This window comes from Candoia aspera, chromosome 8 (assembly GCF_035149785.1).
Source record: "Candoia aspera isolate rCanAsp1 chromosome 8, rCanAsp1.hap2, whole genome shotgun sequence".
NCBI classification, from domain to species: domain Eukaryota; kingdom Metazoa; phylum Chordata; class Lepidosauria; order Squamata; family Boidae; genus Candoia; species Candoia aspera.
In genome coordinates this window covers 37,706,148-37,731,890 of record NC_086160.1, presented here as the reverse complement: position 1 = coordinate 37,731,890, position 25,743 = coordinate 37,706,148, and the positions used below count along the sequence as shown (strand labels likewise).

Here is a 25,743-nt window from a genome sequence, read left to right as displayed (position 1 = left end):
ATTATTTCAGTATACTTTATTGGATTATTTCTGATTTATTGTTAGAGATTTTGTGTTACTTGAGTCAGTGGTCAATAAACACAGTTTCATCCTTTATTGCCTTTATTAATTCTATTGTATGATCATTTGATTTAACTTTCTCTCATATATGCAGTACAAGAGGAATATAATATAGTTAATGAAATAAATTGCTAATAAACTAGAAAATGTGAAAACAATTCTGACAAACAGAAAAAAACAGAAACTTAACATTTTTATTGTTATTATTTACTTGGATTGATTAAAATACTACCTGTTAATAAAAATTATATTGACTATTCTAAAGCCTTTGATTGTGTGGACCATAACAAATTGTGGCAAGTTCTTAGTGGTATGGGGATACCAAGTCATCTTGTCTGCCTCCTGAAGAATCTGTATAACGACCAAGTAGCAACAGTAAGAACAGACCACGGAACAACGGACTGGTTTAAGATTGGGAAAGGAGTACGGCAGGGCTGTATACTCTCACCCTACCTATTCAACTTCTACGCAGAACATATCATGTGACATGCTGGGCTTGAGGAATCCAAGGCTGGAGTTAAAATCGCTGGAAGAAACATTAACAATCTCAGCTATGCAGATGATACCACTTTGATGGCTGAAAGAGAAGAGGAACTGAGGAGCCTTATGATGAAGGTGAAAGAAGAAAGTGCAAAAGCTGGCTTGCAGCTAAACCTCAAAAAAACCAAGATTATGGCAACCAGCTTGATTGATAACTGGCAAATAGAGGGAGAAAATGTAGAAGCAGTGAAAGACTTTGTATTTCTAGGTGCGAAGATTACTGCAGATGCTGACTGCAGTCAGGAAATCAGAAGATGCTTAATCCTTGGGAGAAGAGCAGTGACAAATCTCGATAAAATAGTTAAGAGCAGAGACATCACACTGACAACAAAGGTACGCATAGTTAAAGCAATGGTGTTCCCCATAGTAACATATGGCTGCGAGAGCTGGACCATAAGGAAGGCTGAGAGAAGGAAGATCGATGCTTTTGAACTGTGGTGTTGGAGGAAAATTCTGAGAGTGCCTTGGACTGCAAGAAGATCAAACCAGTCCATCCTCCAGGAAATGAAGCCAGACTGCTCACTTGAGGGAATGGTATTAAAGGCAAAACTGAAATACTTTGGCCACATAATGAGAAGACAGGACACCCTGGAGAAGATGCTGATGCTAGGGAGAGTGGAAGGCAAAAGGAAGAGGGGCCGACCAAGGGCAAGGTGGATGGATAATATTCTAGAGGTGACGGATTCGTCCCTGGGGGAGCTGGGGGTGTTGACGACCGACAGGAAGCTCTGGCGTGGGCTGGTCCATGAAGTCATGAAGAGTTGGAAGCGACTAAACGAATAAACAACAACAATAAAAATATAAATGTTGGAAATTCAACATTTTGAAAATTATACTTTGAAGCTGAGTAATATTTTTTTAAATACCTGCATCAGAAAACAGCTTTTGGTAATATTGTCATTACCCAATATATTCCCAACAATCTTGTCTATGGGAAACTGTCCAAAATGAATTTGTGCACTTCAAAAATACAACTAGGATAGATATTAGTAAACTATTAAATATGCTAGAATTGCTATACTTATACTGTGTTCATGTTGATGTACACAGAATAAATAAATTTGTATCTTTGTGGCCTTTTCAGTTTGCCACTTTCTAAAGAAACATCATAGGTTTGAAATTGATCCAGATAAGTATGTTCGCTGGTTTCCTTGAATGTGTTTCTTTATCCATGAATTAGCTTTTATTATTTGGAAAGTGTGTAGTGTAATAGTAAAGACCTTTTTTTCTAAGCATGGGACAAAATAACAGAATGATGGCAGTGACAATGACACAAGGTATTTTATCTAGTTCATTGGATACTTCTGGTGACATAACTGCCTATAGAATCCTGCATTGGAATTGTTTAAGAATTGGCTATAATCACCCTCTTTGCAGTCACCTATTTGTGCAATTGCAAAATACAACACATATGCTCAAAACCTACTTGACAAGGGAAATAATTTACTATAACCTCTGAAACTTCATTTTTACTTATCAGCAGATATGTTGATTCATTAAAAAATTATAAGCCACACCAATATAATTACAAGCCAATATATGAAAGAAACCATGTAACTATTATACCATTATATCCTAATTTTATCCTAATTGATTGATGGCACTACTAAGCTCACTTTTAGAAAAGATAGTAATGTTACATATTCCTCAGGTACATATGGGATGAGAAATAATACCATTGATAAAACATACAATTAATGTCCTAGATGAGTCCTCGGTAACAAATTGAAACTCTTTCAAAGAGGCATGAAATCTTAGATTTTAATTGTCTATTAAGTATCAAGTACTGAATCAGAAAAAAGCAAACTGTATGTCAGAATGAACAGCAAAAACTGCCTAGATAAGAAGAGAAGTCAAAGTCAAGAAAGACAAGATCTCAAGTGGAAACTTAACAAAGAATTTCAGAGTTTTTAGAAGAGACAAGAAGCAGTATTACATCTGTAATAACACTGAAGATGGAAACAGACATAGAAAAACAAGAAAAATCATCCAAAAGATTTTTGAACTCAGAAGAAGGTATACTAAGGGACACCAATGGACAATCTATAACTGATTCAGAGAAAATTCAATCAAAGATGAAGGAGTATACTGACATTTTGTACAGTAGAAATGTTAACATCCAAGATATCTCAGAAGATAGCCCCTATTTACAAGAACCTCCAGTACTAGAAGATGAAGTTAGATGAGCTCTCTGATGATTACCAAGTCAGAAGATTAAAGGTTAAAAAAAAAAGACTCAGTAAAGGTTCTAGCCAACTATTCCAGCAAATCTGGAGAACAATACAGTGGCCAAAAGATGGAAGAGGTCAGTCTACAAATCAATACTGAAGAAAGCACACTTAACAGAATGTGCAAACTATGACAAGGATTATCATGGAATTAGGGTGCAAGTCCAATGAAAAGAGATTGAAGAGTGGATAGTATGTTTAATCTTGAGTGAAGATGACAAAGAAATACAGAATAGGGTAGGTTAGAGTAGGATAAGATAGGATAGGTGACATAGAAGCCAGTATAGCATAGTGGTTGAGATGCTGGATTAGGACAGGGGAAGCAGATTCAAATCTGCCCTGGAATTTCACTGGGTGTTTTGGATCAATCATTTTATTTCAGGACAACTTACCTCAAAACAATGTTTTGGGAAAACTGGTGAATGGAATGCTATTGTCAGATTGTGTACCAGGCATAGCAATACATTTTGACTCAACTCTATCCCATTTTCAAGAACTAAAGTTTCTGCAGCAGAAACATCATAAACAGTTAGATTTAATCTGTGTCTGTTTGCATTTGATGAAAATTATATTTTGGGTTTTATCTGGGAGTCTGATCTTTAATTTGAGTTTACATATATAGATTGAAGCTACACCCATGTATTAACAGATACAAAGAGATATGTCTTTGGGCTGTTTGACAATGCCAAGAAAATCTTATCTGTCATTTGTTGGATGACTGAAACTGTAGTTCAGGAATATTAAATAATCGTTTTTAAATATTTAATATATGTTAAATATTTTAGTTTGTTTTGCAGTGTGGTTTTGATGTATGTTATTGCTATAGCATTAGCTCTTTTGTCTACTGACAGATTCTCCCCCCTTGCGAATCTTCTTCCAATGTGAATGGTATGCTTGAAATATGTCCTTCCCTGAGTCCTGAAGGTAAGAATTAAATCAGACATGTTAGTGGTAATTTCAGGGCCTTTTTAAAAATAAATGCCCATGTAAATGATGATATTACAATCTAGAAATATTAAATGCTATTGTCTAACTTTAATTAAACTTAAAGATAATCTGATGTATATATCAATTGCAGATGGATGGCACCAGCAGTAATTTATAATACTGTAATTAGAGCAATCCTGTTAGGGACAACCTGCTTGTACTCACTACTATATTAGTGCTACCTTGCAGACACAGACACACACACACACACACACTCACTCACTATGCAAGGAATAAACATGGCACTTACAGATGGATGGTCAAAGAAAAAATTATTAGGAGGCTAAAATTGTGTCCTGTAACCATATATAAGCTATTGCATTAGACATTTAAAGCATAGAAATAAGGTAAATAAATATCCATACAAATATTAATATTAACATGATCCTTTATTGTTTGTGTTCAATAAAAAACATTTAGGTAGAGGTGATATTAATATTCAGCAAAGTTAGGCAAAGACTGAATGGAGACATATTTACTCTTCAATAAAATAAAATTTACCTGTTCTCTTATTAGCAAACATTTAAATTTATTCTAAATTTTTAGTCTTTGTATTGCATTGCAACATCCCTTTCCAACCTGGGGCTTTCAGGTGTACTGGATTCCTATTCCCAACATATTGGAAGGGCTTTGAATTAATGAAGTCTACAAGAGAATTACAGCATACAAATTAAATTTTGGCTTTTATTTTCATTAAGCTGGGTTTATAGTATTCATTTTAATAATTATTTTTGTGATGAGTTAAATTAGTGTAAAGAAATAAATAGTGCATTATATGTTAAAATGAGAGTATTCCTGAAAATGAGTATTTAGAGAAAGTGATCAGCTTATCAGAACAAAATAATAATGTAAATTTGCACTGTATTCTTCATTTTGTTCCTTTTTTCAGATGCTAAGCTTTATTCATATCATCTAGAATTACAATAAAAAATGTAATTTTTCATTAATGCAGGCTAAATTTACAGATTAATCAGCAAGTGTTAGTTTGCTTCCTTCATGCAGATCAACTTGAAGTAAAAGCATTAACTTATGAATAAAAAAAGTATTGAAATAGGTTAAAGTAATAGCAGTCAGTTTTTTTACTGATAAATGATACCAATATTGGTAGAATTGCCAATACATTTTTATTTACTTATTTGTTTTTGTTTTATTTTTATCCCACCTTTACTATTTTTATAAATAACTCAAGGCGGCAAACATACCTAATACTCCTCTTCCTCCTATTTTCCCCACAACAACCACCCTGTGAGATGGGTTGGGCTGAGAGAGAGGGACTGGCCCAAGGTCACCCAGCTGGCTTTCATGCCTAAGGAGGGACTAGAACTCACGGACTCCTGGTTTCTAGCCCATTCATTTCATTACATGTAAATTTATTTTAAGCCTCTAAATGAAATAGTAGCTGTAAGTTGATCTTTAGATGGAATTGACGCTGAATTCCCATACTTCAGAGAGAGTGTGTGTGCGTGCACCTTTGAGTCAGTGTTGACTCCTGGCGACTGCCTGGTCAAGTCCCTGTAGTTTTCCTGGCAAGATTTCAGAAGTGGTTTGTCATTGCCTTCTTCCTAGGGCTGAGAGAGCGTAACTGGTCCAAGGTCACTCAGAAGGCTTCATGCCTGAGACAGGACTAGAACTCACAGTCTCCTGGTTTCTAGTCTGATGCCTTAACCACTACAGCAACCTGGCTCTCTTCAGAGTACATTAGAAAATAAGACTGAGCAAGGCAACTTAGTTTGGCCTTATTTAAGAAATTTGTGCTCCGAAGGTGACATAACTCTCTGTACTGAAGCACTTCCTGTTGTCTCCAAGCTTTCCGTTGGCTCTTACCTCTCTCATTTGCACAAGCCATAAATTTCTGGGCAGGTACTTCTGGCTTTGGGAAGTGCTTGGGGAGACTCCAGCTTCAGGGAGGAGCTTGATAATATCCTAGAATACAGCAGATTGCCCAGGAATGGCAGTCTCCCTCAATATAAAAGGTGGAGGGCCCAGTGCTTAAAAAAGGCTGTTTGTCACAGCCTTCTCTGGCTTCTGTGCTGTGGCAATCTCCTCACAGCTATCTCCAGCTGCATATACCTTGGGATTCTGGCAAGCTATGCTGGAGAATAGTAAGATAACATTCCCAGCCTTCTGTAGCAGCACCTTCTGTTGCATGGATGGGCATAACTTCTGTGCAGCTGCTTCACATGTGCAGAAGCCTCTTCTGGCATTTGCAAATGTCAGAGGATTCTGCAGAGGAGCTGTGAATCTGAGCAGAGCAAAGCAACACAGTCACTTTCCTCTTAGAACTGGGGAGGCCCCATTGCTTTGAGAAATTACTTCTTTCAGGTCTTCTGTAGTTACCTGGAGATAAGCTGTACAGTCTTTTAGAGAATGAAGTATAGAAACATACTTTGAAAGATTCCCTTCTGAAACTACAACAATATCAACTTGGATGAGCCTCATTTAAACTTTTTTTTTTTTGCATTTTGGATTCATTGTATTTAAATTTTTTTAACTTGCATTTTATAGTGATTGTTTATATTTCCATTTCCTCTAACTTTTACCTTTTTGTATCTTGAAGGTGTAAACGGAAACAAGTGCTCTGAGACATCAACCATTCTTGAAAAGTACAAAGTGGGAAAGGTGATTGGTGATGGTAATTTTGCTGTGGTAAAGGAATGCATAGAACGGTGAGCAAGGATATTGCCTAGCTGTGTAATGTTATTTCATTGCAACTTTAGAATGAGTAGTGAGAACATATAGGGAAATTATTGTAATTTCAAGGAGAACCGAGTGTCTTTGTGACTCTCCTCCTTTCTGGCATCTGCTAGAAAACTGGAAATGTCCACTACAAGCCTCATAACTGTTCTTGGCATGTAATGATAAATATCAAAGGTATCTATTCACCCTAGGGAAAAAATAAGCATAATGCTCATTATCATAATGGAGTATATATACTGATGCAGTGGTAGTAGGAACCTGCAAAAAGTTTTATTAGCACTAGAAGCTTTGTATGTTTTCAATATTATCAGTCAAACTGTACAATTTACACTGTTGATATTCCATGCAGTTTTGTGTTTCCAGCTGCTTGACTTTTTTCCCCAGCCTTGTTGTTGCCAAGGCTGGGAAAAATATCCCTAAGGGACGGGTAATAAGAACAATAGGGATATTCAGTGCATCAGTAACTTTACTAGCAAAGATAGGCCAAAAAAAGACCATTCTTTTTTTCCTTTTGCCCTATAGCATAGTAATTGTCAAGTTGATAATCCTGTAAGCGGGTAGTAGCCAACAACCCTATTAATATAAGTTGATACGGAATTTGAAGATGGTTTTCTGAAGTAAGTCAGAAAAAAATTCATTGAGGTACATATCCTGCAGATTTCCTGGTAGACCATATCTACTGTACCTGCATCTGAATGTATTACATTCAGCATATTGTACTACAGACACAAAAGAAGTTTCCTCTGTATGTTGATAGGACAATAAAATAGGGACAAACAAGGTACCTGATGTTTCGGAGAGGACATCTGTTATTAAGCATACAAGGAATGAATATAAGGAATTTGGAATTAATCTAAACCATAGTTAAGTAGTGTCTGTTGTAACTGTTGTAATGGCCTTGGGAAAGACATGAAATAATTTAACCAAACAAGTTAAATAGATGCAGTGTAAAAAGAAAATTTCTTTTACAAGTATTCATTCATCTCTAGATGATATTTCTATAAACATTCTACTGAGTTTTGGTTAGTGTACATTTGGATATTAAGTTACATTTACTTGAAGAAAAATTGCTCAAATTATTGCATCTACCACTGCCCTCAATTTTCTGGAACTCTGTTTGGAGGATTGGGGGAGGTTCCTGAACAACATGAAAGAATGTGGTGGTGGTGGGGTTCTAGAAGGAAGAAGGTATTTTCTGTTATCTTTCTTAACAGTACAAGTTTATGTATGTCCACCCAGAACTAAATTCCATTGAATTACTCTGTTTAGAATTAGAGTTTTGCTAAGTGTATTTAAGAATTTAATCAACATATAGGTAGTCCTTGGTTAATGATGCAATTGGGACTGGACTTGCCATTACTAAGCAATGTGGTCATAAAGTGTGCCGTCACACAACTGCGCTGCTCAGGGCCACAACTAGGGTCTGTGTCACCCGGGGCAAACATAGATTCCGCGCCCATTTTGGAGCCCCCCCAGCACTCATTTTGGCACCCCCCCAGTGCGGCGCCTGGGGCACATGCTCCAGTTGGCCCCCCCTAGTTGCAGCCCTGGCACTGCTTAGCAACTGAAATTCCAGCACTTCCGGTTGCTGTCATTAAGCAAATCCCACACCGTTAAACAAAGATGTCAAGTGGTCACCATTTATAACCACCTGCTGGCTTCCCCATTAACTTTGCTTGTAGGAAGCAGGCAAAGAAGGTCACAGATGGCAACTACAAGACTGCAGGACACCATGATAGCCAGAATGTTGAGGATTGGTCATATGTACCTCTCATTCAGCGCCATCACAAGTTTGAATGGTTGCTGAACAAGTGGTCGTTAACCGAAGACCATCTGTATATTAGGAGAGGTTGTACCTGACTGGAGAGAGAGGAATGAGTTAGGTGCCTGAAAAATGAGCCAGAATTAAATGGAACATACAAAAAAGCAATGGAAATAGCAGTTGGCCCAGGAATGGAAGGATGTTAAAAATAAGGCAGGATCTAAATGAAAGACCTAAGTTTCCTAAGGAAGGAAATGAAAGGAACATGAAAATAGCAAAAGAGAGGAGTTCAGTAAATAATGCAGTGGTCACCTTAAAGAAACTGGAACTAAGTCATCTGGAAACAAGAGAAAGTACACCATACATTATGTCTATACTTGAGTTCTTTCTAAAATAATTCCCGGATCTACTGGGAATTTTCAATAGATCAGTTCAAGGTTATCTTAACAAAAAAAGATTTTTTGTAGTTCTTTCTACCTATCAAAACAAATATTAGTGCCTAATATGAGCAAATTCCTTATGAGAATTCACAAACAATAACATTAAGTGGCTATTTTGTTTTTGTTATTATTATTGCTCACTATAGCATACTCATGCAAATCTTGCTCCGTTTTGAAGACAAGTTGTAATCTAGGTGTGGATAACTCACTTGGTCCAACAAGTTCAGAAAGGCTCACAGTGGTCACACTAGCTGTAGTTGTGCAAACACTTTCTTTGCTACAGCTGGAACACTCCCAAACTGCAAACCTGCCCTTTCTGAGGAGCACATCCCATCTAAAACAGGTTACACAATCACAAAGTCAACTTTGTTTTACCAACAGCATTTCTGTCTTGTCTGGACTTAATTTCAGGTTGCTCTTTTGCATTTTATTTATTTATTTACTGCCACAACCATAAAAAATTCTCTAGCAGCTTGCAAATATAGACTAATACAATAATTATACATAAGAACATCTTATAATTAAAAACAATACATGGCATCAGACCCCCAAATCCCTCTGGAATAGCTCTTTTTTCAACTTTTTTCTGGAAGACAGATAGAGTTGGAGACAAATGAACCTTCAGTAGGAGGCCATTCCATGAGAGGGTTGGTCTCACAACTGAAAATTAGTTCTGGCTTTGGTCAGCTTGATTTCCCAAATAAAAAGGGACAATCAACTGCTTCTCCCAGCACAGTTGGTGGCCGGGCCTACTCTAGTGGGAACAGGTGGTCTTGCAGGTAACCTGTCACCCACTATGAAAAGCTTTCTATTCAGCCCATCAGTTTTCAAAGGTACTGATTCAAAGGTACTGATTGCTTCCATGATGATAAAGAACAGTAGAGCTGGATGTCACCAACATAAAGATGTCATCCCACTCCAAAGACCCTAGCAGTTTCATGCAAATGTTAAACTTAGAGGACAAGAAGCTATCTAGTTGGGCAACACTCTAGGTGCTGAATAGTAGCCCTACAGTATCAACTTTTTGGTGTGCCCTGATAGGAAGTGCAGGAGAATTAAATGTGTCACAATCCTCTCATCTAATATAACTCATCCACCAAGGTGACTAAAGCAGTACTACTGTATATCTTGGATGAATCACACTGGAATGAGTTGATAAGTGAGTTTCACTGAGAATTCAATTGGATCATCTCCCTTAACCATGTTAAGCCTGGCCAGTTTAACCATCTCCTTAACAATCTTAGCCTGTACAGTTTAATCAACCAAGAAGGGCAAGGGTCAAACAATCAAGTCATGGCCTTGTATCTCCACCAAGCTCTACCATGTAGGGGTAGAGAAGTTGCAGATACCATATTTGAAGCATTTCTGCCTTAATTATGTCACTGTTTATCTCTGTATTCCTGATAATAGGAGTTAAAAAAGGTTTATGAAAAGTATGTCTTTCTGATATAAATATTTATCTGATTTTTTTTTTAGCATGATGTTATACTGAAGCAAACAAAATGGATTCACTGTATGTTGTTCTTCTGGACCGTAGATAAAACAGAATCAACTATAATTACACTTGCCTATGCATATTTGTGCAAATATGCAATAATATGTTGAAAAATCTTAATTTTATTATGGTTGTGGTAACTCTTCAATCAAATTAAATGAAGTGACATCCTTTTGCAAATAGAAGGAATTATATGTAAATACAAAATACTTTCATAAGAAAAATGAAATTAATATGCCTGTCTTATGCAAGGTGTTGCATGCACAGATCTCTCATAGCATCTGAGGAAACATACATGTGTACATTGTATGAAGTCTTTTCCTAGCTCTTTAGCAAAAGTGCTGTTTGCACAAATTTCTTCCACTTGTACATCTCTGATATAATCTGGTCTACTTTTTCTTAAGATATTATTGAGTTGTCTTTTTTTTTCTTTCACTCTCAGCTGGCTCCAACTGTAACTATGACAACCTGGCAGACACAGCTGTGCTTTCATAGCAGTGATACTCTGCTATAATTCTGTTCTACTGAACTAACCACCTCCAGTATATGCAGTTCTGGTATTATGTTTGTATATCATGAATTGATGAACTATATGCCTGAATAAAATAATGTTTACTAAAATTCTTGATGTTTCTTTTTAACTGGGCACAATAATCTGTTGTCAGGCAGTTATGATAAATCTCATGGAAAGGTATAGAGATTTTATATAGTTCCATGCGTTATTCCACATCTTACACAACAGCAAATACAGTTTTGTTATAATCCTGTGCTTACTTCACAGTTTTGTTGTGTTGCAGCAAAATGTGGCCTTTCAAAGAATTAAACTTCAGTATATGTGATTCCAGTGCATATTGTCATTTTTTTTTTATGAAGTCTATTCTTAAAAATATCCCCTCTGAATTGGTCTTTATGAATGTTGTGATAAAAATAGGGTCATACTGAGTTATTACCAGTAATATGTATACTGGACACACCATTTCAAAAGATAAAGTTAATTCCTTTTGTTTTGTTTTATTTTCAAATGAAGTTACTGTATAGTTTCCTCTGTAAAATCTGGGTATAAAAATTGTCTCGTGAAATCTTAAATAATGCTAGATTAAACACTTCTTAAACCTGTAGCTTAAACATAAATTTAAATTATGACTCAGTGTATATAATTGAGACAACTGACTTCTCTACTGTTTAGATTCCTCTAGATTCTCTAATTTAACAGAAACTGGTAAAATGGCTAACTTTATATGTACATCTTATTCTTTACACTCTGACAAAACTGTAAACGTTATAGAACTACAGGGCTATCAGTTCATTAGAATAGAGTGAAAAATATGAAGTACTTGACTGTAAAGCTAGATGCAATGTGAAGTTTTATATCACAGTAAATTAAATGATAACAGAAAGGCTAGGTTTTGTAGTCAAGGCAACAGCAGGCACGGCTTGCTGAGGAAAAAAAAAGTAAAAGCAGTTCTCCCTTCATTTTGTAATCTGTTCCCTTTGAAGGAAGATATTTTCACAGTGCGTATTCAAACAAAAGAAATACAAGAATTATTTAAACACTCTTCTCTCCTCCTTTTGTTCTTTGTAGATCCACTGGAAAGGAATTTGCCCTGAAGATTATTGACAAAGGAAAATGTTGTGGAAAGGTAAAGAAGAAACACTGAATTTTTGTATCGTAATACCAGAATATTAAATTATTTTCATGTACTACTGTTGGAAAATATTTTTTCTAGTAAGAGCATTTACAGCTTCTGTTTAATATGTTCCGCATATAAAGCTGTAACAGTGCATATATATTCAGAAATCTATTCTTAGGGAAATTTCATACAGATAGCCCAAGCTGTAAATTACTGAACTGGATATTGAACAAATAAAAAATAACACTGAGCCATGCCCATAATTATTTTTTTAAAAAAATTTATAACGTGGTTATATTAAAAAAGATCCTATTACCAGAACAATTAGAGACTCAGTTGAATGTATTCAGGAGATAATAAGTTATAGTGGAAATCAACATTAAAACAAATCTGTAGAGTTAGTCCCTCACTGTTATAATTGTAGGAATTCCAGAAAGTATCTAATTTAAGAATACAATAATGTACAATGATCAGAATAATATTTGATTGTATTTTTCATGAGTAGGATCCAGGAAGCAACCAACAGACTAGTGCTTTACTAGATTTTTTAAACAATGGGAAAAAGTACATGCTTCAAGTATTATTTTTGGTAGAGAAGTTTTTGATGGCTGTGATTGTTTCCAGTGCTTGTTTTTGTGTCAGCTTACAGATTTGTGAGCTGGAGCATTACCTGGAGTTATGATAACTAAGTTTATGGAGTACTGCACATGTTTTACTAGATATGGTAGTGGAATCACCTTTGATTTACTGTTCAGTAGAGGTTGCATTGCTGATTGTGCTATTTAGCTGCAGTGAAAGAGCAGTGTTCTCTCTCATACCTACTTTTTCTTATCCAGCCAATTCAAATAAGGACACTCAGCAATTACTTCGTTCATTTTGCCCACAAACCTGTCTCCCCCTTCACTTGTAGCAAAATTCCACAGCAATTTTACTAGCAAAACTCTTCTTCCTTTCAATATAATGCAGGGATACAAATGAATCCCAGCTGTATACAAAAATAATACACTGATTACATATAACATGTTATATTTTATTTCTGTTATTTCTTCTGATATATAGTACTAATTGTTGTGACTTGAGTTATTTCAATCTATCCTTTATTCCAATTTTAGTGTGAGTTCTACCCCTTCCCCATTAGCCCATTTACTAAGTTTCAACCTTATTGTCATTCATGTATTGCATTTTTTCCCATTCAGCACATATTTCTTTGGAGCAGACATATGTTTGTTCCAGAAAGACTGTTGATGCTCTCATATAATGGTTAACAAAGGTGCGACTTGTTAAAGCAATGTGTGATGTACCACTTATTCACAGAATATTCACACTTAGCACATGGGTTTCTAGTAACAGAAGCATTAGGGCAGCAATTAATGACATACTCAGATTTGAATGTGAATTGACTTATCTTTATGATGTAGACTAAAATAGCACTGGATTTTTCAAATACTACTATTGTTTCTTGGTCATAAAATATTCACATATACTTCCCACAGTCTTCTTCACAAATGCATGAAGTGCATGATAACAGAATGCTTGCACTGTGCTGAGGATTACGATTCTGATATTTTTAAATAAACATCAGCGGGGATGCACCTAGTTGGCTACTTGAATTTGAAAACACCAAATATATTCCTGATCAGTGATTAGTTTCCATATTTAACTTTAATTAGGATATTTTGAAACTATTATTGGTAAAGCGTTTTCCAATTACAGTTTTGTTTTATAGATAGATAGATAGCCACATGGTCAGGCCTAGAGATCACTCTAAGGTGCTGCTTCTCAACTAATTCTTCAAATTACATAAGTTTTTTTAAAAGATGCATTCCTTCTCTTCTTTTCTTAAAATATATAGGAACACTTGATTGAAAATGAAGTGTCAATTCTACGCCGAGTGAAACATCCCAATATTATAATGCTAGTAGAGGAAATGGATACTGCAACTGAGCTGTATTTGGTGATGGAATTGGTCAAGGTGAGGGTTTTTTTTTTTTAACCATTACTGCATAATAAATGACTGAACATTTCAGAGATCTGAAAATATTCCTAATTGTTACTGGATAGGAAACTATGTAGATCATACCATGAATTTTATGTTTCACACTCCACAGTAGTTCATAGCTGGAGACTGAATATTGTGTGAAAACAAAATTGCTTCTGAAATTGGGCGTATGTGGCTGTAGCATATATTTTGCTCTTGCATAGTAACTTTTTGAGAATCCAGGGTTAGAAAATATTGCAGGAATAAACTCTGATTAGAAAAACTAATATATCATGTTCAGCATGTAACCTCATAGTATTTTCTTGAATTTTTGTACTTTAACATTAGGCTGCCATATTACTTGATATGTGAAGGAGAAACTGTTGCCTTACATTTTAAAATTCTCATTTTGTCCCTATTTTTTCACATATGAAAAATAGGTATCTCTCAAGTAATCCATTCTGTACTTAAGAATTCTTGCATTTTTGTATTCTGTTTATATATGCTCCTAGAATAGCCTTCCTGGGAGCTCTCCAGGTTTATGGACATAGTTCCCATTCTTGGCAATGGCCATGTTTGCTGAGAAATTCTAGAAATTGAAATCCACATACGTGGAAGGTACCCAGGTTGGTAAACGTGACTTTAGACTCACTTTTCAACTCTTAAAACTATCATATAGCCAATTCATCTTCATTACATATATACAGTTGAATCTTCTAGAAGTTAATAGAACTACAAAAGTTGTAAAGATGTTTATTGTGCAGATTAACATGATAACATGAAGTATTATTATGTCCTAACTTTATTTTAATAATAGTCTCTATATTTCCTAACATAAACAAGGGTAAGAGTCAATACATTTCTTTAAATTTAAATTGCCTCAAATTTATTGTCCAGTACAGTAACTTCTAGTACAATCCAGAGGGAAATGTGACTGTATCTAAATCACTTTAAAATTATGTATGTAATTTGTTTTAAGGAGGTTTACTCAGAAGGAAATCCTTCATTGTTGAATTTTTGTTTCCGAATAAGTGCATACATCAGTGAATGAGTAAGTGTGTACAGCCAGTCAATCAATCAACTTTATTATATAGCTGATAAGTCTGTAATAAAAAGAAAGAAGAAAAATACTTATGCAGCAAATAAAAATTGTAACAAAATTAATCAATTATAAAATTGACAAATAGGAAAGCAAAACTTACCCACATTCAGACAAATAAAACCAGACTGGTCGGACAATAATAACTGTAAAAAGAATGAATTTCTAGGGTACCCTAGAAATCTTACTGATGGGGGAGTTTTTAGCTGTAACCATCTTTGCAATAAGGGCAATATAACAAAACATGGTTTAATATTTCAGTAATTCCTTCAACACAAAGACAAAGTCTTTGTTTGAATGGAATATCCTAAAATCTCTCCCAAGTACAGCTGTTGAAAGGGCAGTAAAACTTGCCAGACTTAGGGTTCTTCTGAATTTGGGAACCATTTTTTGGTTTCAGTATCTTGCCAACTTGAGAAACTAACCACATCTGTAGGGCAGCCAGATCTAAATGGCTCTCCAGATCAGTGGACACTGTTTAATGGCTGTCATTGTGTGCTCATGTTCATTTATAAGAATTGCTTAGGTGAAAAGCCATAGCATTTCAGTGAAAATGAGTGATAAATAACAACCTGCTATGCAATCTAATCTCAGTCATTTCCATGAGACTAAGATATATCTACCTTTTTATTATTGCACTGAGTTGATGATATTTTGTCTACACCATTCCACATGGAAATGTTAATACAGATATTATTACCTTTCAAAGTAAACTCTTAAAGTTTTAACTTAATTAAGAGTTTAAAATAAACTCTTAATTTAATGACTTAAATTAAGCTAAGACACTGATCTAAAAATTAATAATGTAAATTATTTCAGTTACTTTTCTCATTTCCTTTCAACTGTGACATAATTTATTGTTTTGTTGGTAAATTCTTTGATTTTCTTCTGTATTTTTCTTTACAGGGAGGAGATCTTTTTGATGCTATTACATCTTCAACAAAGTACACAGAGCGTGATGGAAGTGCAATGGTCTACAATCTAGCCAGTGCACTGAAATACCTTCATGGTCTCAGTATTGTCCACAGAGACATCAAACCTGAAAATCTTCTGGTATGTTTCTTGTTTTCTGTATATTATTGCCACTTCTCTTCCACATTAAGATAAATGAATGTATGCAAATACTGTAAGCATTAAGCAGCAAATTCTTTACATAGTTAGAGTGTGAGTATAGCCCAGTCATTCTCACACATTTTATATCAATAAAAATAGGAATCATAATAGAAATTTTAGATGCATAGAAGGTGATGCCATCTCAAAGAATTTAATCATGTTTTAGCAAAATATAGCTCTGATTTGAAATAAAATCTAGGGTCTTGTGACCCTAGAAGTATTACAAGAAGCAGCTAATTCGACATGTTTGGCATGCTGCTATTGAATAATAATTGTTGCCATAAGTATAATATTGAGGACACAAATACTTAGGAAAAAAATCACAGCGTCACTTGCTTTAAGTCACTCTTTACTCAAGTTTGGGAGGAATAAGTGCTATTGGCATGACCACTAGGATTGACTTCCATCATCATTTCATTTATTATTTTTAATGTTGCTTTTTGATATGCAGAAAGGTGCCTTATGACAGTAGGTAACACAATGAATTAACTTAAGCCTTTTCCCCACTTACAAATTTTGAACTATTTCAAGAAATGTGTGTGTTCCATATGAAAAAGGAATACACAGTGAATTTTCCTTGTCCATCAGTGTTAGCCAAAAAGAGTGGACTCTTGGTTTTGTAAATGTTTTAGAATCTTTAGTAATTATTCGAATATAATCCTCCTTTATACACTTTGCACTGTGCCTTGAAGCAAAATTCAGTTTGTTGATACAGCTCTCCAATTCAAGAATGTCTGTCCTGACTAATAACCTTGTCAGGTTATTGTCTGTGCTTTCTGCATTTCAGTAGCCCTAATCTATTTGTTTGCTATCTCTCAGAAACTGTATAACATAATAGACTTGTCAGCCTGTAAAGTGACAAAGTCTCTTGGCTATTTTTGCTATAACAGACTAGCACCCTCTGGAAATTATTTCATTAAGTTGAACTTTCTGCAAGCAAGAACAAATTGTATGCTCAGTTATAATGGCAGCTGTGAGTCACTGTTGTTGATCCTATCTGCTTTAAAGTAACACTGATACCAAGTACAATTGAATATAAGCTCTCAAGTTAATTTGACAATTTAGTATCAAATCAGGTATAAATAGGTATGGATGTAATTTTTGCTTAGAAGATTAAAGAAATTAAACTTGTGACACAATGCTTCTTAATATAAATTATTCTTATCTTTAAAATATATTCATTTGTGCTGTAAGATCAACTAAAAGATTGAGTCCCTTGAGTCCAGGTCAATTTATAGTAAATACATCAAAATGTTCAAGTGCTTTTCTTGATAGCAATGCAGAAGTGGTTTCTCACTGTCTTCTTCCCACATGTTTTTTTTTTAAAAAAATTTCCCAGTCTAGCTTAGAATTTCGTATCTTCATATCCAAGTCAGAAACCCATTCTGATCTTGTTCTATGATCCAATTCTACCCTCCCTTTTATCAATAGATTTGCCCATGTTCTCAGTGAACGGTGTGTGGCAGTTATTATCTCTGTCTTTGAAAAGGATAACAAAGAAGATCTAGCCAATGAGTTCCCAATAAGACTTATCAGTATAGTTAGCAAAATCTAAGCCAAACACTTATACTGGAAACTTGTAGAATGATTAGAAGAAGGTAATTGTTTAGCTCTAAAGCAGAACAGTCTGTTCTATTCTAAACCAGGTTTGGTGCTAAAACCATTTAATTGAAAAATATACAGATGATCCTAAAACAGCTTTATATGCTATATTTTTTTATTTCAAGCATGCCTTTGGTTCAATATCCAGAAAGATATTGTGGCATATTGCTCATCCATTGCTTATTTCATACAAACATTGCATGTTAGTACAATGCTGAAGGTCAGATGCTATGCTGCAGACTTCAGGTCAGATCTAGTGCACATAAAAAAAGGAGTTAAAATAGGATGCATCCTTGCTCCACTCTTATTTAGCTGTTACATTAACACAATAGTGGAGTATCATAGTAAGGAGGAACATCATTCCTTCCCACAGCCCAAACTGGCCAATAGATCAATAACATCTCTGGTTTATGCAGATAAAGTAGTAATCTTATCGTTGACTCAGTAGGTCTTAGGACAGCTATGAAGATTTGACCCTTTTTAGTAAAAACCATTTGCATCAAATCAATTTTGAAAACAAAAAGTTATGTGTTTCCTTGGGCTCTGGATGGACATTATATTGTCAACCCCACTAAATTGGAGAGAGTTCAATCTGTTTTTTTAAGGAAACAATTTTTGGTGTCCTGTTGTGTGTCAGATGTAGTGCTCTGGAAAGAAGCAGGTTATTAGATTAAAGACTGGAATATGGATAAGGATCTTTAGATACTGTCTAAGGCTAAAAGAAGAGCAAGTGGAACATGAGTTAACTTTGAGGGTGTATTAGGAAATTATACATATTCCTTAAAACTGGCAAAAATTTTAGATCAGCTAATGATCTGTAATTTTTAAAGAGCTTTCTCATTACTGCAATTTAATATTTTATCATCAGCAGTTCTCAAAAGTGAGTTGAGGAAGATCACCTATGCCGAAAGGGTTTGTGTGGTGCATTGAATCCTTGACACACGTCCTGCTATACTGGAATTTTTAGAGAGATCTTAGAGATTCTGTAGTGAAACCCCTACTCAAGTCATTGCTTGGTGTCCTGATAAATTGTATATTCAGTATCTTTTATTATATAAATAACGTAACTGTGGCTAAATTCGTATTATTAGCATGGAAACCTTATGGGTAATTAGTTAAACTGCAGACTTAGGGATAAATAGGCTTCCTGCAGAACATAATTAATCACACATCACCATCATAATTATTATCATCATTTATACCTATTACATATCTTGGATTGTGACTGTAAATAAATTTTGATTTAACTGAAATGTTAGATCAGATAAAGGTCATAACTATACTTCTGTATCATTGATCATTATCTCCCAATTATTTAGCCCCTTCATTTTTATTATATTATCATAAAGCTCATTTTAGTATAGGATAAAACCTGGATATCTTTTATTACTCTAATGCAACATGGTTTATTTATATATTAACTAATATTATGCTATATTACATAAAGTCTTAGTATAATTTATATTCCATTTTGTAGTTTTCATATAGATTTTAGTGTCAATATATTTTTCTTATTGTTTTACATTATTTTATGCTAGTCAATGACCATAATAAAGATTTTCATTTGATTTGATCCTATTTAGTTGTTTTTTGTTTTAGGTTTGTGAGTTTGAGTTTTTTTGGTGGGGGGTTCCCCTCATCAGCTAAAAGCAGCTAGGTGCTGCCATCTGCTGGGTTTATAGGATTGCTAGTTTTCAGTTACTATGTGGAAAAATGATATTTTGTCATGGGATTAGTGCACAATGGATGGTGAAGCAAAAGTGGCTTATAAAGGATGAAGGAAAAGATTCAACCAGTCAATCAATATTTATTATGGTCTATGACCAGTCAATTTTTAAAAAGTAAAAACTAAAAAATCACACCAAGCTTTACTCTACAAGCAACATCAGTTTAAAGAAAATGAAATAGAAGGCAAAGAGAAAATAAAAAACAAAACTCACTGATAATGTTATTATCTAATATATTTTAATTAATTGTGTAACTTTATGAAGTATTTGTTTTCCTGAGCTGCAGGAAAGGATTCAGATTTGATATGTTGATTGTGGAACCAAAATGTAGTGCATAGCATCAGGTGCTTCTAAACATCTTACATTACTGTTGCAAATACTGCAGCATTAGTGTTGCAAATGATCAGTAATGTATGTTTAGAATTACTTGAATAGCTATATCAGATATTCACTACTATATTCATCCCAGTTGCCCTTTTCATCCCAGTTGCCCTTTTCCTACAAATTCTCCTAAAAGCCTATATTTTTTATTATGTCTTAAAACACCTTATTTTCCCATACCTGATAAAACTAAATATTCATATGTGCAATTGAAATAATGCACAATCTATTTTGTTCTTTTATTTGGTTCATATTGCTAATGAATGAAAGTTCAGGAATTAAATCAAAACATTTTTAGTGTATAGCTCAATCACTTCAGTTAATCCTAAGAATTGTCTTCCCATAGTTAAGAGAAATTGGGTCCTTAGAACACCACCGTGATTTTATATACTTACCTCTAACAGCAAAGGTCCTCGTATTTCTGAATATAGAAATATTACATTTTATTAAAAGTATCCTCCACTGTTCTATCCCAATGGTAAATATATTTTGAATCGGAGAGGGAGATTCTTTGTAGATATCCAGACTGTGAGTACCAGTCCCACCTCAGGCATGAAGGCTGGCTGGGTGACCGTGGGCCAGTCCCTCTCTCTCAGCCCAACTCACCTCACAAGGTTGTTGTTGTGGGGAAAAGAGGAGGAGGAAGGAGTATTTGGTATGTTCGCTGTGTTGAGGTGTTTATAAAAAAATAATAAAGGCAGGATAAAAAAAATCTTAAAATAAAATAAAGAATTCTTGTTTTTAATTTTACTAAGCTTGTATATGATGTATCAGGCTATGGGGAACTTTCATGATGTAAGTCTTGCCTTCCAATTAATTCAGAGTGATATATTGATTATTTGAGATTTTATAAAAACTTTTAAAAGAATATCCATATGTTATTAAACGGATTGGTGTAGAAGTCATACTGAGCAAAGTAGAACATGTATATATTTTTATTGTTACAAAATGCAGATTGGAATGCCTAGCTGTGCATTACTTTTTTTTAATTCTTGAAAAGCATTATCCGACTGCTTAGCTTATTTGCAAGAATTTGTGCTGTTTTCAGCAGTCATGACCAGAGGGAGCTCCAGAAGCCCCAAATATGATATTTGAAGGCTGCAGGTTCTCCCCACCCAACCTAAAGTGGGGAGGGGAACAAGACTCTAGTTTAAACATATTCTGCCCATAACTATGATCAGGGACACTGCAGTCCCAGAGCTACTTCAGCTGAATTCATTGAGCATTATTGTTTGCCCTTCTGATCTAAAATCATGAAGGATAAAAGTAGTCAGAGAGTATTCTACTGTTCCTTCAAGTCCCTTCAACATTTATCAGATGACTTCTCTTTACGTTTCTTCTCTTTGTGTGTTCAGCTTTTGAGTGAGAGAAAAACTTTGATAGTTAAAGATTTTTAGAAGCTTGTTTCTTAAATGAAAATATAATCTCTAAACTGTAGTATGGTTTTTGCTGAACTGTTTCTCATTCATTCCTGCTTTGGTAAATACTCTGGCAATGTGTCTACAGAACTTGCCAGTCACAGATCTTTTAATTTACATTTGAGAAAGTAATCCATATTGATGTTAATACTTAATAATTGTCTTACCTCATTCCACTCTAACCAACATGCATGGAACAGAGTTGCAGTCCTGATTTAAGTATTTCTTAGATTTTGCTTTCACCTTCTTCTCTTTAATATGAAAGATGCTCAACTAATATGAACCCTCCTTTCTGGAGAAAAAACTTTCAGATGGGTCAAGTGCACTGAAATTCTGCTCAGATTTTCAGCTATGTTTTAGCTCAAATCCTTCTTCCTTAAAGGCAAAAGTTTTGTATCTTTTTGTTATCAGCTACAACTTTCTAGGCTTTTTTCAGTCTACCTTACTTTTCAAGCCTAGGTTTGTTTTTTCTGTCATACCTTTTTTCAACCTTGGTTTGTTTTTTCTGTCATTCCTTTTTTCAACCTTGGTTTTATTTTCCAGGGTTTTTGTTTGTTTGTTTGTTTTGCTTCCCACCAGTTCCTGCTCTCCCCTACACTGTATTTATTTATTTGTTGTTGAGTTGTTTGATTGATTTATATGGACACCCATCTCACAAATGAGACTCTGTGGGCTAACAACATTTAAAAAAAATAAAAACCAATATTAGCAAAGGGTAATGCTCTGTGTAGCTTTTTGTAGCCTTATAAACTGCTGGACACAGCTTCTGACATGAGAGCACTCTTATTTTCTTGATCTTAAGAACAAATAATTTTAGAGTAACCATCAGAATTCCAATTAAATTATTCTCTTCTAATGTTTCTATCAATATAAATATCAAGGACATTAACTTTCAAACAGTTGATTGCTGAAATATGATTTTCAACCTTTGCAGCTGTGTCCAAGGTCTTAAGAACCATAGGTGTCATATATTACAAACTTTCAAGAGGTCTATTCATCCATTTCAATTTGATTTCAACTTTACATACGTATATCCATAACTAAGTTTTACATTTAATAATTGCTGGTTACTCCACAGGTTAGGAAAATATTCTTTCGCTGAAAATACTTACGTTTTCTGCAAAGCCGAGACCACTTACTAGTGAGATTTAGACTGCCTTTACATATATCATGTGTAACAAGTAGAACCAAGCTACTATGTTTCTTTTGTCTATTTTTTCCATATGGCTGGTAAATTTTTGGTTTTATAATCAAAGATTGCCATATCATATTGATTGGAAATTAAATTGAATAGTTTAAGACTTGGAACGAGACTTGGGCCAAGGAGATGAGGCTATTTTGAATATTGAGGCTAATATTCAGAAACCATTTTATTTATTTATTTATCGAATATATCACCACCCATCTCCCCAGAAGGGACACTGGGCAGTTTACAATAAAACATAGATTAAAAACCTCATAAAACTACAGAATAAATATAATACCTAATAAATATAAATATGATAAAAACCTTCAGCAAAGGATTGGTACCTTGTCGTGGTGCTGGAGCTTGAGCACCTCAATGATGCCATGAGCTAAACTGTGAAGGGCCACCCAAGACGGGAAGGTCATGACAGTGAGGTCAGGCTAAATACGATCCCTGGGGAAGGTAATGGCAACCCACCCCAGTATTCTTGCCGTGAAAACTCAGTGTATCAGTACAACCAGAGATATGTCGGTATACCATCGGAAGATGAGACCCCCAGCTCGGAAGATGGTCAAAATGCTACTGGGGAGGAACAGAGGATGAGTTCAACTAGCCCCAGACATGATGACGCAGCTAGCTCAAAGCTGAAAGGACGGCTAGCAGCCGACGGTGGTGAATGGCGAATCCGATGTTCTAAGGATCAACACACCATTGGAATCTGGAATGTAAGATCTATGAGCCAGGGCAAATTGGATGTGGTTATTGGTGAGATGTCAAGATTAAAGATAGACATGTTGGGCGTCAGTGAACTGAAATGGACTGGAATGGGCCACTTCACATCAAATGACCACCAGATCTACTACTGTGGACAAGAGGACCACAGAAGAAATGGAGTAGCCTTCATAATTAATAGTAAAGTGGCTAAAGCAGTGCTTGGATACAATCCAAAAAACGATAGAATGATCTCAATTCTAATTCAGGGCAAGCCATCTAACATCACAGTGATCCAAATATACACCCCAATTACAGATGCTGAAGAAGCTGAAGTAGAGCAGTTCTATGAGGATCTGCAGCACCTACTGGACAACACGCCTAAAAGAGATGTTATTTTCATCACAGGAGACTGGAATGCTAAGGTGGGCAGTCAAATGACACCTGGAATTACGGGTAAGCATGGCCTGGGAGAACAAAATGAAGCAGGACATAGGCTGATAGAATTTTGCCAAGACAACTCACTCTGCATAACAAATACTCTCTTCCAACAACCTAAGAGATGGCTTTATACATGGACTTCACCAGATGGACAACACCAAAATCAGATTGACTATATCCTTTGCAGCCAAAGGTGGCGGACATCTATACAGTCGGTAAAAACAAGACCTGGAACTCACTGTAGTTCAGATCACGAACTTCTTCTTGCACAATTTAGGATCAGACTAAAGAGATTAGGGAAGACCCACAGATCAGCTAGATATGAGCTCACTGATATTCCTAAGGAATATGCAGTGGAGGTGAAGAATAGATTTAAGGGACTGGACTTAGTAGATAGGGTCCCAGAAGAACTCTGGACAGAAGTTCGCAACATTGTTCAGGAGGCGGCAACAAAATACATCCCAAAGAAAGAAAACCAAGAAGGCAAAATGGCTGTCTGCTGAGACACTAGAAGTAGCCCAAGAAAGAAGGAAAGCAGATGCTGACTGCAGTCAGGAAATCAGAAGATGCTTAATCCTTGGGAGCAGAGCAGTGACAAATCTCGATAAAATAGTTAAGAGCAGAGACCTCACACTGACAACAAAGGTCCGCATAGTTAAAGCAATGGTGTTCCCCGTAGTAATGTATGGCTGCGAGAGCTGGACCATAAGGAAGGCTGAGAGAAGGAAGATCGATGCTTTGGAACTGTGGTGTTGGAGGAAAATTCTGAGAGTGCCTTGGGCTGCAAGAAGATCAAACCAGTCCATCCTCCAGGAAATAAAGCCAGACTGCTCACTTGAGGGAATGGTATTAAAGGCAAAACTGAAATACTTTGGCCACATAATGAGAAGACAGGACACCCTGGAGAAGATGTTGATGCTAGGGAGAGTGGAGGGCAAAAGGAAGAGGGGCCGACCAAGGGCAAGATGGATGGATGATATTCTACAGGTGATGGATTCGTCCCTGGGGGAGCTGGGGGTGTTGATGACCGACAGGAAGCTCTGGCGTGGGCTGGTCCATGAAGTCACGAAGAGTCGGAAGAGACTAAACGAATAAACAACAACATGATAAAAACCTGACGGCTAAAGTTCTCTATGACCCACAAGTAGAAGAGGGCCGCTCTAAGGAACTAACCATCCCCAGAGGTGACTATTTTCCCTCCCACCCCAGGTATTATATAAACAAAAAGGGCAGAACCATTCCTTAATCCCTGGGAAAGTAAGTAGCTTCAGGATGAGGCTCAGCTGGCTTCTCCCTGACTCAACTGGGCATAAGAGGAAGCAAATACAATTAGACTTGCAAGTCTCTTTTACTATAGCCTATCTCAATAAACTATAGTTCTAGTTTTCCTGTGGAGTCAGATTCCTGATCTCTTCTCCCTCATAAGGATGACAAGTTAAATCAGTTCTGTAATCCATATTGGTTGGTTTGAAACCAGCAAGATATAAGATTAGGTTTAATTTGTAGATTCAAACCGTATGGCTGGGTCTAGTTCAGCCATAAAAACATCCAACCCTTTTCTCTGAGCAGCGTGGACAAAATTATATGTGCCTTGGATTTTCTGCAGTGTAATTTTGTTGATTCTCATTGCATTAAACTGATGTGTAAACACAGTTGTAGGTCTTCTTTTCGGAATTGCTGTGCTGTAGTGTACTAGTGTAATGAAAAGAATGTATGCTATGTGTTTCTAAGTAGAAGTTCTAGTTCAATATATCCATAGTATCCTAGATTGCCTGTGTTACTAAATGTTGTTCCTATAAAATTATGCAATATGAATTATGATCTTATTCCTTTTTTCCTTCTCAGGTCTGTGAATATCCAGATGGAACAAAATCCTTGAAGCTAGGAGATTTTGGATTAGCCACTGTGGTTGAAGGACCTCTTTATACAGTCTGTGGCACACCAACTTATGTGGCTCCAGAAATCATTGCAGAAACAGGGTGAGAATTCATTTTTAAAATATAGTTTTGTTATGCTTAGTTCACAAACAATATTAATGTTATTTTTAAAGCTATATTGTGTATTATCTGTGCTGAATTGTCTGGACAGGGGTTGTGTTTAATGTGTTTATTCTAAGAATTTAGCTAATTTAGATAGGGTAACTTGCAAAACTCAGCTTTTCAAATTTTGCAAATATTGGAGGTTTGTTAGGTATAATCTTAAATTTGGAGTTACTAACTGAATAGAACTTTTTCAGTTTCTGATTGA

General features: G+C 35.5%; 1 protein-coding gene across 1 annotated transcript in view; it reads left to right on the top strand.

Annotated features, from left to right (window-relative positions):
• DCLK2 (doublecortin like kinase 2) overlaps positions 1-25,743 on the top strand; it is a 95,890-nt gene that overhangs the window by 39,868 nt on the left and 30,279 nt on the right. Inside the window, 6 exon segments of the mRNA XM_063310177.1 lie at positions 3,680-3,752; positions 6,373-6,481; positions 11,792-11,849; positions 13,693-13,812; positions 15,824-15,970; positions 25,342-25,475. Coding sequence (XP_063166247.1) covers positions 3,680-3,752; positions 6,373-6,481; positions 11,792-11,849; positions 13,693-13,812; positions 15,824-15,970; positions 25,342-25,475 — 641 coding nt within the window.